Source organism: Salvia splendens, chromosome 9, assembly GCF_004379255.2.
Source record: "Salvia splendens isolate huo1 chromosome 9, SspV2, whole genome shotgun sequence".
NCBI lineage: Eukaryota > Viridiplantae > Streptophyta > Magnoliopsida > Lamiales > Lamiaceae > Salvia > Salvia splendens.
In genome coordinates, this window is record NC_056040.1 from 1,967,285 (window position 1) to 1,985,614 (window position 18,330).

The 18,330-nt window shown below is 38.1% G+C and overlaps 2 protein-coding genes, 1 non-coding gene and 1 pseudogene across 7 annotated transcripts; 3 read left to right on the forward strand and 1 right to left on the reverse strand.

Annotated features, from left to right (window-relative positions):
* The first annotated feature begins 2,106 nt into the window (after window positions 1–2,106).
* On the forward strand, window positions 2,107–2,192 carry TRNAY-GUA. Its single transcript is given in 2 exon segments — window positions 2,107–2,143; window positions 2,157–2,192. It is a non-coding gene; the product is annotated as a tRNA-Tyr (tRNA).
* A 2,977-nt stretch (window positions 2,193–5,169) lies between these two features.
* Window positions 5,170–10,536, forward strand: LOC121748011 (elongation factor G-2, chloroplastic-like). 3 transcript variants are annotated; one of them, XR_006039394.1, is made up of 6 exons: window positions 5,170–5,383; window positions 5,681–5,927; window positions 6,491–7,908; window positions 8,353–8,865; window positions 9,167–9,431; window positions 10,187–10,536. XR_006039394.1 is itself a non-coding variant. In XM_042142215.1 (5 exons), exons 2-5 carry the CDS (start codon window positions 5,684–5,686, stop codon window positions 9,332–9,334), a joined length of 2,343 nt encoding a protein of 780 aa, XP_041998149.1. In that variant the 5' UTR covers window positions 5,170–5,383; window positions 5,681–5,683; the 3' UTR covers window positions 9,335–9,562. The 3 variants fall into 3 exon arrangements, 1 of the variants encoding a protein (XP_041998149.1); XR_006039395.1 differs by having other exon boundaries at window positions 10,194–10,536; XM_042142215.1 differs by lacking the exon at window positions 10,187–10,536 and having other exon boundaries at window positions 9,167–9,562.
* A 1,951-nt stretch (window positions 10,537–12,487) lies between these two features.
* On the forward strand, window positions 12,488–16,223 carry LOC121748842 (ACT domain-containing protein ACR10-like). Of its 3 annotated transcripts, none has more exons than XR_006039534.1 (6): window positions 12,488–12,955; window positions 13,797–14,015; window positions 14,162–14,267; window positions 14,414–15,023; window positions 15,114–15,305; window positions 15,770–16,223. XR_006039534.1 is itself a non-coding variant. In XM_042143380.1 (6 exons), the coding sequence occupies exons 2-6, from the start codon at window positions 13,533–13,535 to the stop codon at window positions 15,249–15,251; spliced, it is 1,113 nt and encodes a 370-aa protein (XP_041999314.1). In that variant the 5' UTR covers window positions 12,819–12,955; window positions 13,485–13,532; the 3' UTR covers window positions 15,252–15,478. The 3 variants fall into 3 exon arrangements, 2 of the variants coding, with proteins under 2 accessions (XP_041999313.1, XP_041999314.1); XM_042143380.1 differs by lacking the exon at window positions 15,770–16,223 and adding an exon at window positions 13,485–13,572 and having other exon boundaries at window positions 12,819–12,955; window positions 15,114–15,478; XM_042143379.1 differs by lacking the exon at window positions 15,770–16,223 and having other exon boundaries at window positions 15,114–15,478.
* Window positions 15,972–18,304, reverse strand: LOC121748843 (annotated as a pseudogene).
* Window positions 18,305–18,330: the final 26 nt, after the last annotated feature.

The window sequence follows — 18,330 nt, forward strand, 5'->3', positions numbered from 1 at the left end:
AAAACGAGCTAGTGTGACAAAAGTTTAGTAATTGATCGACAAATAACTCTATATTCTTCTCAATATTGAATTAAATTAGAAATTTAGGACAAAATAAATGTATATTGCTGAAGTTTGGGGCCCATCCAATATGGGCTTTAATGAATTGTATTGAGGCCCATAATACAACCCAATCCAATGTGCTCGTGGATTCGTAGCTTATTTTGTTTTTCAATCAATTATATAAATTAACATAATATTTCACCAAATTTGCAATTGGAATGTTCCTATTTTTAATGTCACAATCACACCGATATTTTTTTTAACTACAAGTTGCACTGATGTTTAGAAATAGAAAACAAAATCAAATAACACATGTTATTTTTTCCCATCAAAATTTTAATAAAAACGTAAGAAGAATCTTATAAAACTAAGGAATATTAACACGTCCGACCTTAGCTCAGCGGTAGAGCGGAGGACTGTAGTGTGTGCTGAAATCCTTAGGTCGCTCGTGCGAATCCGGCAGGTCGGATTTTTTACACTCTTTTCTGCGTTTATTATTATTTTTAATGGATTTTTTAGTTTGTTAGGATTTTTTTTACACTCTTTTCTGCGTTTATTATTATTTTTAATGGATTTTTTTAGTTTGTTTAGGATTTTTAAACCATATTCCGTACTTCATTTTGGTAATTTGGAATTTGCACTTTTTTAATCACACGATTAAAATTCACATAATAGACAAACTCATTCGATAAAATTTTGATAGTTCAATTTTATTTGCTCATAAAGTTCCTCCTATTTAGATCCTAAATGAATTTAGTATTGCAATTCCTGATATAAAATTTAGTACTACTAGTATGTTGCAGCCTAACTGAGGAATAATAAAGGAGTAGTTATTTGAGATGAAAATTTAATCATTGGAATAATAAAATTTTTCGATTTTCATGAGTTGGTAGTGAAATTGGTCGACCTTTCAATTCCACCTAAATATGTCATTACAACTTGTTTGCAAACTCTCTTCAACTCATTCATATCGTCTTAAATTTCCAACTCCATACGTGATCCTCATGAACTAGCAATGAGACGACCTCTTGTGCCTCCATATATATGTCACTGCCCCTAGTCACTTGTTTACCTATTCTCTTCCGCTCATTTATATCATCTCAAATTTCCATTATACTCCCTCCGTATTAAAAAATAGAAATATTTGAAACGACACGGATTTTAATGCACAATTGGTAAAGTAAATGAGAAGAATTGGTAAAGTGAGAGGGATGAAAGGAAAAATGAGTAAAGTAAGAGAGAGGAAGATAAAAAATAGTGAAAGTAGAATAAGTGAATTGTGGGGTCCTTGTCCTAAAATAGAAAGATTCTAAAGTTTCTATTTTTTAAGGAACAACATAGTTGCTATTTAAAAAAAAAACAGAGGAGTATCTCCTCTATCTCCCAAATGCCACGTCAGTGGTTTTCTCACATACATTAGAGCATCCACAATAGGAATAGCCCAGCAATAGCTCAGCCATAGCATAGCCACAAACTCCTCCTGCCACATCATCAACACTAAAAATCATCATGCCACATCATAAATAGCTCAGCCACATCACTAATAACAATTATATAAAAATGAAATAATTAACAATCACACAATATACGGAATTTAATTTACGAGACATATACGGGAAACATTAATAATACTATTAAAATTTTAAAAAGTACAATAATTTAAAAATGACGTGCAAGGCGCGTATATATAGTGTTTCGGAAAAAAAAATCGCGCTAGGCGGTGCGCTAGACGATCCGGACGCTGCAATAGCGCCGAGCGGATCGCCCAGCACCCCGCCTAGCGCTACGGAACCGCCGAGCGCTAGGCGGTTTTTAAATCCGGAAACCGCTAGGCGGTTGCAATAGATCGCCTAGCGCACCGCCTAGCGCCGACGCTCGGCTAAGCGGTGCGCTAGGCGCCATTGTGGATGCTCTTACCAATCTCATTAATGAAAATAATCAAATGTCATACTATGATGAAAATTTAAGAGTGTGGGTGTTATTGATGACCCAAAATAGTTTTTTAATAAGGAATTAGTTTGGATTATATTAGTATTAATATACGTAGAGAGAGAAAATCAACAACCGACCTTAGCTCAGTTGGTAGAGCGGAGGACTGTAGTATGAATTCTGAAATCCTTAGGTCGCTGGTTCGAATCCGGCAGGTCGGATTTTCGGTTTTTTTTCATTTTTTTATTTATGAAATAGTATTTGATTTGTTTTTAATTTTTTATGTATAAAATACTGATTTGATGAGATCATAAGATCAAGTCTTCTTCTCAGCTAGAATTCGCCAAACGAGGGAGTCAATCGGATCACCGCGAACATGGTAAGTCTCGATTTTTCTCAATCGCCTCCAATCTCAATCTCACCGCACGATTTTCTGATTGTAATTCCTCCGATTCTGCAGGTTTGCATTGCGTGTTTGTTGCCGTTGTTTCTCGTCCCAATCGTCAATTTATTGCCGGTCATCTTCGATTTGATCATGGTATGTTCAATTTCTGCGATCTAGATTCCGATCCTGTTTTCGTGGAACTAAATTGATTTGATTTGGCCGGGGATTTTTGTTGCAGGCGAAGGTTTACGGATTGTTTGGGTGGGAGTATCGGAAGCCGGCGAGAGCTCCGGTGGCTTGCCCTATTAGACCCTCCGCCGACAAAACTGCCGCGAATGACTCAGTAAGTAGAATGCTTTGTCGATTATTGATTTCTGATGTCTTTTATTAGTGCTGGGGATGTAATTTTGCGGCTTTCCACATATCACATATGGTTCAAACTTCAAATGCTTACTCTTTTCCTTTCTCTTAATTGATGCACAAATTGAACATGAAACGTAGTTACAAAAATTTGGTTGATTGGCTGAACACTAAATTAGAGTAGCTCGCTGGCATTTGCTGTGTAGCTACTTAGCAATAAGATATTTGAATCTGCATTGTAAGTCATGATTCACTCAACATATTAGGGGTTGATAAAAATGATATCAATTTCATGAATGCCATGTGTACTGGTCATTGTATTCGTGTGTATCCAGAATAGGGAGTGCCATTTTTTACGTCTTGGTCCTCTTGGACTATGGTACGAATGAGTATTTGGATCATGCTGCTGAAATCGCAGTATGTATGACTTTTTCCTTGCTTCTGTATATGATTATAACATCTAAATGGGGCGTGTTAATTGCTGTCAAAATCTTAATTTAGATGATTGAGGCTGTTTCATGTTTACCTTCCATAAGCAAGCTTAGTAGAACACCTACATTGTTAGTTCATCTCGTTGAGCTCAGAGTTTCTACCTGGCTATAGTTGTTCAAGAGATTTCATAATTCTACTGTTTAGGGGTGTGTTAATTGCTGTCAAAATCTGAAATTTGGGTGCTTGAGGTCGTTTCACAACTCACGTTTAACTTCCTTAAGCAAGCTTAGTAGAACTTTGACATTGTTAGTTCATCTTTAGGAGCTGAATTTCTACCTGGCTATAGTTGTTTAAGAAGATTTCATGAGTCTACTGTTTAAGGGTGGATTCTTTAAATGGTGCCATTGAAAAACTGCATTATTGCTTTGAGAATGTGCATTTCATTTTTGTTTCGGTTAGTATTGAATTGTTGAATAAAGTAGGATGTCGGTGTAAAAGGTTTCAGGGAAGGAGGACCTTGCTGCTGCTACTGCCGATTCGTCTCCAAAACGAGTTGGAGTTGATGATTGCAAGCAAGATTAAAGATCAGCTATATCTTGTGTAGACCACAAGTGAGTTCTATTTGGAGGCATAACTTAAACGTTGAAACATGTCTATAGATATTTTCCTACTGCATTACATCATGAATTCTTTCGGCCTAAGTATTAGTATAAAAGATACTTGCTATGACTTGTAAATATCTTTGTGCAGTGTTATTGCCCTTCCGAATATTGATACTTCATTTCTTCCTCTTAACTTTTAGTAGCATTGTAGAGATTTTGAATCCATGAGGAGATCATGGATCATTGGCAATGGCTTCGGTTTCTGTTAGTGTGTCTGACGTCGAAAAAAGTGAAAACTATTACGTTGTGGTGGTGGCGGCGGTGGTGGTGGTGCGTGTGTTGTTTAGTTAGTGGAAACCGCAGCCACTAATTTGTGCATTGGATAAACCCACGGTACAGTAGCTCATGCCCGATGCTTATCTGCGTCTTCTTTTCTCTTATTTAAATCGGGGTATATATGGATGTGAGAAATTAGAATATTTTTCTGTTTTGATGGTTTTCCATTTACCCCGTGGTGACTCGATCCTCGGCCTATTGGATGAAGTGTGAAACGTTTGATGAAGGGAGAAACGTTTTATCAATTAAGTGGCGGTTCATCCTTCTTTAAAATATCTTTTATTTCAATTACGAGGTCCTTGTTGTTTTTAATATTAAAGCTACATACTTTCATTTGTATGGCCGATAATTGTTGACACTACACATAATATGACTGGAACATGCACAAAATAAATGAATCAATGTCAAGATTTATTGGAATGCTAAATATGTCATTTTTAGGGGTAATTACACTTTTAATAAATAATACAAAGTGTTTTATCATTGTTTCAAATTGGTATAAAAAATTTAAGTTTATATGAATCATAGAAAATGTTTTACTATATTTTAAGTAGTAATACATTTTATTTAACACTTTTTAACACCGTTAGTTACTTAGTTTTGACTTTTTTAACCAAATGATAGAGAAATATATAACAAAAAAGTCATCATTATTGACCATTGAAATACGAAAGAACTACGAATGAACTACGCAAATGGTACCTAAACTTTAAAAATATTGTGGACAGTCTCTGAACTAAGTACATTAGCTGTTAATTCTTTTATTATTATGGTGATAAATTGGATAGTTAACAAAACGTAACTGTGTTTAAAATGTTTAACGAATTGTATTAAATCAAAATTTAATGAAATTTTTGGTATAATTTATATAAGCATAAAATATTTTGTAATATTTTTAAATATTGATAAAACATTTTGCATATCTGATATAATAATCCTGTGATTCTAACGTTCCACAAATAAACAAAAGAAATGGGGCCTCCAAATTGTGACTTCTCCAATCAGCCCATTGGATTTGCGGTTGAGGTTTCTAGATGACGTGGCCGAAAGTGTAATAAACCAGTAGTAAAATATTGAAGTGGATTGAATTGCAACTGATTTCGGACCACACGAAATCCCACCTCCAATTTGCATTATCCCTCCAATTGATTTCGGATTATTATCCAATATAGATGTATTCTAGTTGGAGTATTAATTAATCAATAAAAAAGGAGCTCACAATTCACTTCACTCCAGTCGCCTGTGCCCACCGCCGACTCCGACTCCGACTCCGACTCCGACTCCAGCTGCGCTTCAGGTTAGTTGTTTGCCTCATATTAATGCTCCAATTTCATTCGTTTTCTGTCGCTGTTTGAGTTAAACCATAATATGAAGTTCACTGCACACCACTTGTTCGATGAAATGTTTTTCAGCATGCTTTTATGGTTATGACTTATGATTACCTACTGATTATTTTATGTGACTCGGTTTAACCAACTATTTTAATATTAATTGCAATTGATTTCTGAGCACATGAAATTCCACCTCCAATTTGCATTATCCCTTAAACCTCAATCCATCGCATCTCATTCAGTTGTGTTTCACTGAGAAACAGAAAATGGCGGCAGAATCCGTGATGAAAATGTCATCCTCCGCCATCTGCAACTTAAATGGCTCTTCGCGGAGGCCTCTGCCGCCTAGGCCTGTATCTCACTCCGCACGACGTCGTAGGTCCACTTCCTCTGCCGCAGTTCGAGCCCTTTCTTCTTCATTTCTCGCTAGTGTTGCTATTTCCACAAATCTCTCAACTTTGCGCCACAACCAGAAGAGGGGGAGCTTCTCTGTCATTGCCATGGCTGCAGGTATCTGTGTGTGTGTCTGTGAAGTGTATAACTGCAATACAGGTCTGCTGTATGTTGTTTAAGTAGTTGAGGTACATATTCAGCAAAAATTAAGTGAGTTACCGGTGAATTGTGTATTTAGTTATTTTCCTTTTCTGTTGCTATCAACTAATGGTCATTTTTCAGTAATGTCAAGTGAAAGATGAATAACTGTGTTATAATGCTCTGAACTCGAATATAGTGGATAGTCTATATTGGGACAGCACGAATTTTACTGTAATTTTTGTTTAGGAAATGTGCTTTTGTGGTTTTCATATTTTGCATTCAAAATCCTAAATAGTACTACATGCTTAACATCTTTACCGAATTAAATGATTAATTTAAGCAGACTTATCTGATTCGGTTTCTTTTAAAACATGTAGTTTTCTTTATAGTAGACTAGAAATTACCTGCATAAAGTGGATTTAGCCTAGTTAACTAGTACTACTTGTTATCATAATGAATGAGCTATTGACTCGCAGATTGAATTTTTAAGATTAGTTTGCTAATTATGTGTGATCTCATAACTTTTATTTACTTTTCAGGAGAGGAGAAGAGAACGATTCCATTAAAGGACTACCGCAATATTGGAATCATGGCACACATAGATGCAGGGAAGACAACCACTACTGAAAGAGTCCTGTACTACACTGGTAGAAACTACAAAATCGGTGAGGTGCATGAGGGAACAGCAACTATGGACTGGATGGAACAAGAACAAGAAAGAGGGATCACTATTACTTCTGCTGCAACAACCACCTTTTGGAACAAACACCGGATTAACATCATCGATACTCCTGGCCATGTTGATTTCACCCTGGAAGTGGAGCGGGCCCTCAGGGTTTTAGATGGTGCAATATGTTTATTTGACAGTGTTGCTGGTGTGGAGCCTCAGTCTGAAACTGTCTGGAGGCAGGCTGATAAATATGGCGTTCCTAGGATATGTTTTGTGAATAAGATGGATCGGCTAGGAGCAAATTTCTTTAGAACTAGAGATATGATTGTGTCGAACCTGGGTGCAAAACCACTGGTGCTTCAAATCCCAATTGGTGCAGAGGATATTTTTAAAGGAGTTGTGGATCTCGTGAAGATGCAGGCAGTGGTTTGGTCTGGGGAGGAATTGGGTGCAAAGTTTTCATATGTCGATATCCCAGCTGATCTTGTAGATTTAGCTCAAGAGTACAGGGCTCAGATGGTTGAAACTGTAGTTGAGCTGGATGATGAAGCTATGGAGAACTACCTGGAAGGAATCGAACCAGATGAGACTACCATTAAGAAGCTAATAAGGAAAGGAACTATCTCAGGCAGTTTCGTTCCTGTTTTATGTGGCTCGGCCTTTAAGAACAAAGGTGTCCAGCCTCTACTGGATGCTGTCGTAGATTATTTGCCCTCTCCTGTGGATTTGCCACCAATGAAGGGGACGGATCCCGAGGATCCAGAATTGGTTCTTGAGAGGGCTGCCAGTGATGATGAACCATTTTCTGGGTTAGCTTTCAAGATCATGAGTGATCCTTTTGTGGGATCTCTTACATTTGTTCGGGTGTATTCTGGGAAGCTTGAATCCGGCTCCTATGTGTTGAATTCAAACAAAGGGAAGAAAGAGAGGATTGGTAGACTCCTGGAAATGCACGCTAACAGCAGAGAGGACACTAAAGTAGCCTTAACCGGAGATATTATCGCACTCGCAGGTCTAAAAGATACCATTACAGGAGAAACGTTGTGTGATCCGGAGAAGCCTGTTGTTTTAGAACGGATGGATTTTCCAGATCCTGTGATTAAGGTTGCAATCGAGCCAAAAACTAAAGCTGATATTGATAAGATGGCAGTTGGCTTAATCAAGCTTGCTCAGGAAGATCCTTCTTTCCACTTCTCACGTGATGAAGAAACCAATCAAACAGTTATCGAAGGAATGGGAGAGTTGCATCTTGAAATTATTGTTGACAGGCTGAAGAGGGAATATAAGGTCCGCTTCTCTGAACTAATTATCCTCTCATCACAAAATATTTTCTTGCTATATGGATATTTGCTTGGAACATATTGCATTCCAGTTCAGCTTAGTGGTTTCATTCAAATTTGATATCATTTGTAGGAGTTTGCTACACAATCTCAGTTCTTATTCACTTCCAAAATCTTATGTCGCGTTAGGTGATAAGATATGCAATACCCAATGTTAGGAGTGGGAGCTGAGACGGGCAAGAATAAGGCAACACGAACAAATATTCTATTCTATAATTCTATTTGTATACTTCAGGAGTAGAATAAACTTTTAAATCATAGTTTCTTAAATAATAGTTGAATCCAGAGTTGCAACTAAAATCCTCATACCATGCACAAAAAAGTAAACTTTTGGGTTTTTTAAAGTGTTCCTGGAAGGCTGCAACTAACTTTGCTCTATATATTCACAAAGGTTGAAGCCAATGTTGGAGCACCCCAAGTCAATTATCGGGAAAGCATTTCCAAGGTCACAGAAGTCAAGTATGTGCACAAGAAGCAATCTGGGGGTGCAGGTCAATTTGCGGATATCACTGTCAGGTTTGAGCCACTAGAAGCAGGTAGCGGGTACGAGTTCAAGAGTGAGATCAAGGGAGGTGCAGTGCCGAGAGAATACATACCAGGTGTCATGAAGGGGTTGGAAGAAAGTATGCCGAACGGAGTGCTGGCTGGCTACCCTGTGGTTGATGTTCGTGCAGTATTAGTCGATGGGTCTTACCATGATGTTGATTCAAGTGTTTTGGCATTCCAATTGGCTGCCAGAGGAGCATTTAGGGAAGGAATAAGGAAAGCTGGACCTCAGATGCTCGAACCAATCATGAGGGTGGAAGTTGTCACACCTGAAGAGCATTTGGGAGATGTGATTGGTGATCTCAACTCAAGGAGAGGTCAGATCAACAACTTTGGGGATAAACCAGGTGGCTTGAAGGTATGTGTCATGAAGTTTTGTACCCTATTTCTCATATCGCTGCAGACGGGACATTAAAATCCTCAGCCACTTAGGGGCAGTTTGGTAGGGAAGATAAATAAACTAAACATGATAAGAGCAAACATTTTAGGTCATTTTTGTTCATATAACTCCAAGATAGATGAGTCATCTACCCTACCAAACTGCCCCTTAATGTTTAAGATGTATCTTTGACAAATCTCAGTTGTAGTTTCTTCTGAAGCGTCTTTGTGATCAACTGGGTCCAGTTGAAAATTAACCTTGTTTTCAACCATGTTTTCAGGTGGTGGATGCCCTGGTGCCTTTAGCTGAGATGTTTCAGTATGTAAGCACTCTTCGAGGAATGACCAAAGGGCGTGCTTCCTACACTATGCAGTTGGCCAAATTTGATGTTGTCCCTCAACATATTCAGAACCAGCTGGCCCAGAAGGAGGAGCCAGTTGCTGCTTAATGCTATTTCTGAGATTGTAGGCCGCACCGGACTACAATGGAAAATAGGATTCTTTATGCAAGGAATGAATGCAAGATTACTACTGTGACAACATGAGGTTCAGTTGTCTGTTCTATTCTTGAAGTTGCCAAAACATTTTTGTTAGATAAGGCATTGAAGGGTTTACAAAGTATCCATGTACAAATACATTGGTTTTTAATTGCTTTTATGATATTTCATTTGCAATCATGGCTTAGCTTCATATCATGACCTCTAGTTGCCAATTCCTCAAAGGTGTTGGGTTTAAAGGCATGCTTTGGGTATACACGGCAATTGCTAAAGGTCTTGGGTCCTCTTGGACTATGGTACGGATGAGTTGTTTGGATAATGCTGCCGAAATCACAGTACTTATGACTTTTTCCTTGCTGCCGTATATGATTATAAATCTAATAGGCGTGTGTTAATTGCTGTCAAAATCTAAATTGACATGTTTGAGGTCGTTTCATGTTTAACTTCCATAGCAAGCTTAGTAGAACAACAACATTGTTGGAGATTCTACCTGGATATAGTTTGTATAATAAGATTTCATAAGTATACTCTTTAGGGGTGTGTTAATTGCTGTCAAAATCTGAAATTTAGATGCTTGAGGTCGTTTCACGTTTCACGTTTAACTTCCTTAAGCAAGCTTAGCAGAACATTCATCTGGAGGAGCTCCAAGTTTCTACTGGGCTATAGTTGTTTAGGAAGATTTCATAAGTCTACTGTTTCGGATGATTTCTTTTAATGGTGCCATTGCCAAACTGCATCATCACTTTTCTTTTTTGTTTCAGTTAGTATTGAATTGCTGAATAAAATAGGACATCTGTGTAAAAGGTTTCAGGTAAGGAGGACCTTGCTGCTGGTACAACCGATCCATCTCCAAAACCCGTTGGAGTTGATGATTGCAAGCAAGATTAAAGATCAACTATTGTAGAAGATTATTGAAGATACTTGCGCTGTTTCCTTACTACAACTTGTATATAGTTTTTATTCCCTTGCCCCTAATCTTGATACTTCATTTATTCCACTTGATTTTGGTAGCATTGTAGAGATCATGGATGGTTGGGGATGGCTTGAGTATATGTTAGTGTGTTTGATGTCTCAAAAAGTGAAACTGTTGCTTCTTGTTGTGGTGGTGGTGTTGAGAAATTGGAATATTATTCTGTTTTGATGTTTTCCTTTTACTCCCGTGGTGACTTGATCCTCGACCTATTGGATGAAGGGAGGAACGTCTTGTCAACTAAGCTGCGGTTCATCGTTCTTTAGAATTTTTTTTTTCAGTTACAAGATCTTTTGATGTTTTTAATATTGAAGTTGTACTTTCATTTGTAACTCTTTGCAATGACGATATCAACTAGGATAATGATGAGTCTCTTGCATCAAATATATTCACATAAAAGCGTAGGTAGGGCAGATGATTTTTGACACGGTGACAAAATATGACATGAAGTACTACAAAATTAATGAATCAGGGTTGGGGTTTATCATGTTATAATTTTTAGTTAGGTTTTTTACTTTGGTCGAGTTTAAATAACTTGTTAATAAGAATACTAGTAATTTTTATTCTTTTTTATTTTGTGAGAGTTAGGATTATGTTTTTGCTTTTCGTATGGCGCATTTATGCCGTGCCTTCATCGTTATGACCACCACGACAACGTTGTTCGGTCATATCTCCTTACATCTTAATCAACGTGTGTTATTATTGTGTGATGCCGAGTTCATGTTTTTATCGTGTCATGTCAACCTTGCAGAGTTGTGTTTGGGTTTAATGCAATAGATCATATTCTTGTACTAATAGATGGTTTCTTAACAGTTCATTTTTAAGTTTAACTATTTGCCATATGATGAAAGTCCAACAAATAATTCAAAGTGCAGATTTGAAGACTAGGAATCCAAATTTAATTTGGATATTACAAAAACAAAATAATGGCAAGTGGGGTCTTAACCAATAGAGTTTATTTGCAGCCGCCCACTTGTAATCTTTCGGCCAATCAAAACACGTGCTTTGACTATTAATTAAATCCAACCTAATTACGTTTTAATCACATGGGGTTAAGGAATCCCATGTTGAGATTAATCAATTATAAAAACCCCATCAAGCTGTAAAACAAACAAAACACATGTACCTATTAAAATAAAATAATATTGTGACATGAAAATGTTTTTTGCCCTTAGATTATTGGCTCATGATTAATGATTGTTTGTTTTCATTAATAAAATTTATGCATATATGCCAAGAATTTGATGGGCACACAAAGCAGTTTACTATGTAACCAAAAAAATAATTATAAGAAATTGGTGTAGTTGTGAGTTGTGACTTAGCTATGAGTCATGCATATCCACCTTCCATTACTTATTTAAACTAGTTCTACATTTAGTTTTTCATTTGGTCAAATATGTCATAATACTAATGAATAATACTACTCATATTCAACCACCCTTTTGTTTCAACCTTAGCACACTAGAAAATTATACCTGAAATCCCAGGATATTCAAAGTGATCATTTTAAATGGGACAATATATGTATTCAAAATCTTCATCCAAAACAATAATTTGCAAACAAAATCTCTTACTTCCCACAATTTTCAGTACTCCGAAATGAGTTTATTAATTTAAATTAGTATTAATTTGGTTTATTACTCATTCTGTCCATCAATAAATATTTGAATCCAATATAATATGAGCTCCACCTTTTTAGTTTATTTTTATTAATTGAGTGTTAACAAACTTACTAAAAATAAGAACGTGATCGAACGGCACACATTTTTTTCTTTTTTGGCAAATTAAGATCTTTAATGATGAACGATACTAGCAATATATACTGATTCTACATTCGTTCATAATTAATTCATTTTTATTTTCAGTAAGTTTATATTTTTAATGAGACGAGCCTCATTCGTACCACTACTACTCCAATCAATTATTTTCTTTTTTTTATTTTACTATTAAGTCTATTGATATTGGACTAAGATATTACTATTTTTATGACTAAATATTATACTATAAATAAATTAGTAATAAATCCAAAAGAAAATATCTGAATAAAAAAAACTGCACAAAAAGATGGCGCGAAATCATGAAGAAAAAGACAAAGGAAACTCCACCTCAGTTGCACCCAATGATTCATAAAACATATGCAAATTCCCGTGATTCACAGCACAAATGCCAATTCACACCATTTCTTCCATCTAAAGAAAAACCTTTTTACTCCGAAAACAACTACTTTTCCACTCGCCCCCTCTTGCCTATACATATATAGCAAAAAGGGTGTGAAAGACATCGACAGATTAACCCCCAGCTCGTATCTCTGTGAAAAGGGCGTAGATTTCTTGCTTTATTTTGTGGTTGGGGATTGGTGGAGTGAAACTACCTTGTTCCCATTTTCGGAAATAGCAAGTTTTTTGTGTTTAATAGGGATAAAGATTTGATTTTTATTAGGTTGAGGGGGATGGGGATAGTGTACGATGATGCTGTGATGATCAGTCAGTCGGAGAGGGAAGAGGAGCCTAGTGTGATAACTGTGAATTGTCCGGATAAGACTGGTTTAGGGTGTGATCTTTGCCGCATAATCCTCTTCTTTGGGCTTACTGTTGTTAGAATCGGTATGTGATTGAAGCCCTTGATTTGGTTCATTGTTGTTGCTGACTAAGTTGAGGTTTTGTGAGTTATTTGATTATGTGTGATGGGAGATTATGCTCAGTTGTTGTTTCTTGTTTATATGCAGCTTGTTTGTGTTTACAATTGTTTATATTTGTTCAAGATTGGTATTGACAATTGAGATTGTACAATTCTCCCCAATTTGTTAATTAGGTCATAGTTGTGAGATGGTTGAGTTTGACTCTTCTTTGGTCTCACTGTTGTTAGAATGGGTATGTGTTTGAAGATCATGATTTGGTTCATTGTTATTGGATGTGACAGATTTTGATTCCTACTAACTTAACTAAGTTGAGGTTTCAAGAGGTATTTGATGAAATCATACTATTCTTTGTTTTGTTTCTTGTTTAGATGCATTTTGTTTGTGTCTTTTAGTTTGTTAATACTGTGTGTATTTGTTCAAGATTGATGCTAATAATTAAGATGCTGCATTGTGTTAGTTGCTGCTTTTGTGATTCTCTCCAATTTCTTCATTAGGTCATAGCTGTGAGATGGTTGAGTTCGACTCTTCTTCGGACTCACCAAATGTGTTTGAAGCTCATGATGTGGTTCATTGTTATTGGAGGTGACAGATTTTGGTTCCTAACAACTTAACCAAGTTGAGGTTTCGTGAGTTATTTGATGAAATCGTACTCTCTGTTTTGTTTCTTGTTTAGCTGTTGTTTGTTTGTGTTGAGATGATACAATGTGTTAGTAACTGCTTTATGGCAGTGATTCTCCCCAATTTCTTAATTACTTCATAGACGTGAGATGACTGAGTTTGGTTCTGATATTTGTGTTTAAATGTAGATGTATCAACCGATGGGAAATGGTGCTACATAGTGTTCTGGGTGGTGGGGAGGCCAAGCACGCGATGGAGCTTGTTGAAAAAGAGATTGATGGGGGTGTGCCCTTCTTTTCTGTTGGCTAACGGGATTTCATACGATAGGCCCGAGCTGAGCCCCCCCAAGCCCCCGGACATGTACCTCTTGAAGTTCTGTTGCTTTGACAGAAGGGGCCTTCTGCATGGTAACTCATTTTTTCCGAATCTTAGCTCCATTGCCCTGCTGGTGTAGTTTTTCGGAACGCGATTCTTCTTGATGTGATTTTATACTTACTTTTTCTGCTGCATTGTTGGATTTGAAGAATCTTGATCCATCGAGTTTCTTTGGCAGATGTAACGGGGGTTCTCTGTGAGCTCGAGCTTACGATAAAGAGAGTGAAAGTGTCAACGACTCCGGATGGAAAAGTCATGGACCTCTTCTTTATAACCGACTCAAGGTTGCAAAATTTACCGGCTTGTAGGATTTATTTGCTCTCATATTTATGAAGATTGCAATAATTTCCCAACTTTTCTTGAATTTTGAACTTTAACATAAATTTTATTGAGAGTGACTTAGATTCTTGAATTATTGTACTTGAATCAGAGAGCTTTTGCATACAAAGAAGAGAAAGGAGGACACATGTGACCATTTAAAAGCTGTTTTGGGGGATGGGACCATCAGCTGCAGCATAGAAAGGGTGGGGCCCGAAATCACATCGTCTTCTCAAGGGCCCTCGTTTCTTTCGTGTGGAATCACCGAGGATATGCTGCTGAATCCAAACGAAGACGACCCCATCTCCTTTAAATGCCCCTCGATCACCATGGATAACTTGTTGAGTCCCTCTCACACGCTAGTCCAAATCGTTTGCCGGGACCACAAAGGCCTTTTATACGACGTGATGAGAACTCTGAAGGACTGCGACATCCAGGTCTCGTATGGACGCCTGACAAGGAAAGGAAGCACGGAGTGCGAGCTCGACTTGTTTATCATGCAAGTAGATGGTAAGAAGATAGTCGACCCCAACAGACAGAATTCGTTGAGCACTCGTCTTCAGGTGGAGCTGAGCCGTCCGCTGAGATTATTATTGATCAACCGTGGCCCTGACACTGAGCTGCTCGTTGCAAATCCCATCGAGTTGTCTGGGAAGGGCCGTCCCATGGTGTTCCACGACATAACTCTTGCACTCAAGACGCTAAACAGACCTATCTTCTCGGTACCTCCTCACTTGTATTCTCACCTCGATGATTCTCCCTTCTGATCCTTATTCGAACCATTGTTGATATAATATGGCTACTTTAAACAGGCAGAAATCGCAAGGCATGGCATCGGGGGTCGTGAGTGGGAAATTTACAGAGTTCTACTCGACGAAGGGGAAAATGGCTCTGCTTCAAAGAAAGAGATAGAGGAGACGGTGTGGAGAATGCTAATGAGCTGGGAGTAACAATAACGTCCGTGCTCGTTGAAAGCTTCAACGCAGGATCAGCCGATATAACATGTAAATATTCTCTGTTCTAGATATGTATATACATGAGGAAAGCTTAGGGTTGTGAGGTGTTTAGATGATGATGCTATAACCATATTTTGCTTTTAGATTGAGCAAAAATGTATGGAAATGGGTAATTTTTTCTTTGGAAGTATATATTCAAATAAAAATGGAACTTCATTATACTTTTTGCCTTGCAAGTTTGTAACTTTGAAAACACACACACACACACACACTACAGTTTCCAGTATATGCCTAGTTTGTGGAGAATGCCAGAAACCACTGACCAGAATGTGATTTCAGCAAATATTACATACAAAATTGTTCCGACTCTCTCCGAATTCCATACATCAACGAAAACATGCTGCATAATCCACTTGACCTGGGAAAAAAGAAGAAAAAAAATATCAAGCTTCCAACGTCAAAAAATGAATTAAATTCAACATGTCTCATCTTTGTTTCCTTGTTCTTACCAGATTTCTGTCTGGATTCTTGAAGTACCATCCATTGACGAATGCTGCGAAAATCCCTTGAGCTGCCAGCACGAAGACCAGCATCGCGTTCATCCCAATCCACTCCAGGAACAAGAATGGCGTTCGCAGTCATAGACATCAATCTGCAAACACTCACTCACACTGTTGTTACAAGATGGCCACGTCTAGAACTTGTCGGGTGAATCTGAGTTTTTAGATGGCTACCACTATGTATAAGACAGAGAAAGCGATGCCTGCTGCACCGGCTGTGAAGCAGACGTAGCTGAAGCTATATAGCTGCTTGTTGATGGGAATAGCTGCAAGAAAATACGTTTCGTTTATTTTTCGTGTTTTTTCTAGATGGTAGAATGGGAGAGGATTGTGTATGACTCTATAAGTATATACCATCTGTGAAATGAAGAACACATGCTACAATTAGTAGCGAAACTCCCATCGATACCCACTGTTTGAGTCTTTCGCCATTATCCTGATTGTGTAACGTTAGATTCTTGACTTACTGAATTTGATGCTGATGGATTCTTACCTTAAAATGAATCAGCACGTGTCCATAATGGATGCCGATAGTGCCAGTAACAATGGCTGAAATCGAGCTACACGAAAAAATTCAGGGTGTTGGTTCATTTATGTAATAATCTGATATTTCTATGGAATTTTTTCGTAGGAATGAAACCACCAAGTGAAAGATGGAAAAACCTCAAAAGCCCTTCTGGTTCGAATGGAGCACGACACCAAGTAGGCGCGTCTTCACGGAAGGGACCGGAATCTGGAGAACTAAAAGTGCAGGCCTGCATATTCAGCCAAGAATCACATGTTGTGACACAATAACATGAATTGCTGAGAAATGTCTTAATGTATCTGAACAGACCCTTAATCTTGCCCAAACGGGTTGAGTGTAGAGATGATTGATGCCCCAGAACTATCGATCCATGTAGCCGACTGCGTTGCACGCTGGTCCTAGATGCCCTCTCATCCCACATTTTACCTGAAATTTTAGTATGCAAATCTCATTTAAGTGGTAAATGTTAATGTTGTGCTGAAATCATTGGTGTTTATTACTGTGTATGTTTCAGATCTGCCATCCTCCTCGGATGCCACGAAACTCCAGTCGGGAACATAGAGGGAGAACGTGGTGATCATGTATACGGTAAATGCAGCGATCCCTCCAACCCTTGATACACCAGATAAAAAAAAGCTGCATTAGGTGAATGAAAAATCAATTTTTCGAATGAAAGGGAGATGGCTCACCATTGCCATTTATACGCAGCAAAGATCGAGAAATGGCCAGGTTTCAAACTGTTTGGTCTGGCCGCAGAGGTCAGAGTCTCGATCAAGGCCACAACGAAGTATACCAAAGCTATTCTCTGCTTGCACACGAAACAACAAACCGCATCAGGCTAAGTTTGAACCTTGAACATATTCTTACCTTAAATTTCATTCTTGCTGCTTAGAAAAGGAATAATAAGGCGAAATCCCGTCACCTGGAGAATGCCACACCACCGGATTTTCTTCATGTCGACTCCATAAGTAAGTTCGTACGGTGCATGAGAATATCCTCCTACGAAAGTTATATTAGGTTTGTTAGTTATTCATGAACATCAACATACATTCTTGGTTTCATTACCTTGAAGCAGAATTCCCCAAAAAATGAGCTTTAAAGTCCTCAAGATTATCTTTTTAACTGCATACTTGACCTCAGAAATCCTCTGTTACAGGTCGAATTCTAACTGAGACGAGCGCAGGAAGAAAAACGAGAACTGACAAAACTCAAAAGGGTCGGTCCTACCTTGAGTGCAAGGGCTATAGCCACACCAACAATGAAGAGGAAAAATGGCAGCACGAAATCAGCCAACGTGCAGCCATTCCAAGGCGAGTGGTCAATCCGTGGATACGCCCCTCCAGCATCATCCACGAGTATCATCAACTACATTTGCAACACCACAATAGTCATGCAGAGTGAACGATGAGTGTTTCATTACATTAAAGTTTACTTACCACTATGGTCAGCCATCTGAATGCATCCAACGTCGCAACCCTTCTCGCCTTGCCCTTCCTCAACGGCTGCTCCTCCGATGCTGTCTTGCTCTTCTGCTCATTGCCTTGGCTCCTCTCTCCTTGAACCTCCTCTGCAACGGGCTCGACCTGATGGCCATTAGCTGTTCCATTGCCACGCCCCTCTTCCAACGTCTTCGGATCTTCCATGAAAAAGCTCTCGAGATTCGCTGTTTCTTACAGCTTCAGTTGTAAGAAAACAACACAGACTTATTATATACTCCATAAAAGATACTCAATAGATTCAGTTGAATTAGTCTGCAAGAAGGCCTTTTGGAAGTGTGTGTTTGGATGGTTACAGCTGACATTGGTGAAATTTGTTTGAAGGCAGCCATTGTTAAATCTTAAGGTGGTGTTTTTGTGAATTTATAAGCATTGTTTTGGCTCATTTTATGCAGCCGGCTGTCTGTTATTTGCACTATCTTCTTAAAAATAATTTCCATTGTTGTAATTGAGCTGCCGCCTTAGTTAAATACTAGCAATAATTTTTAAAT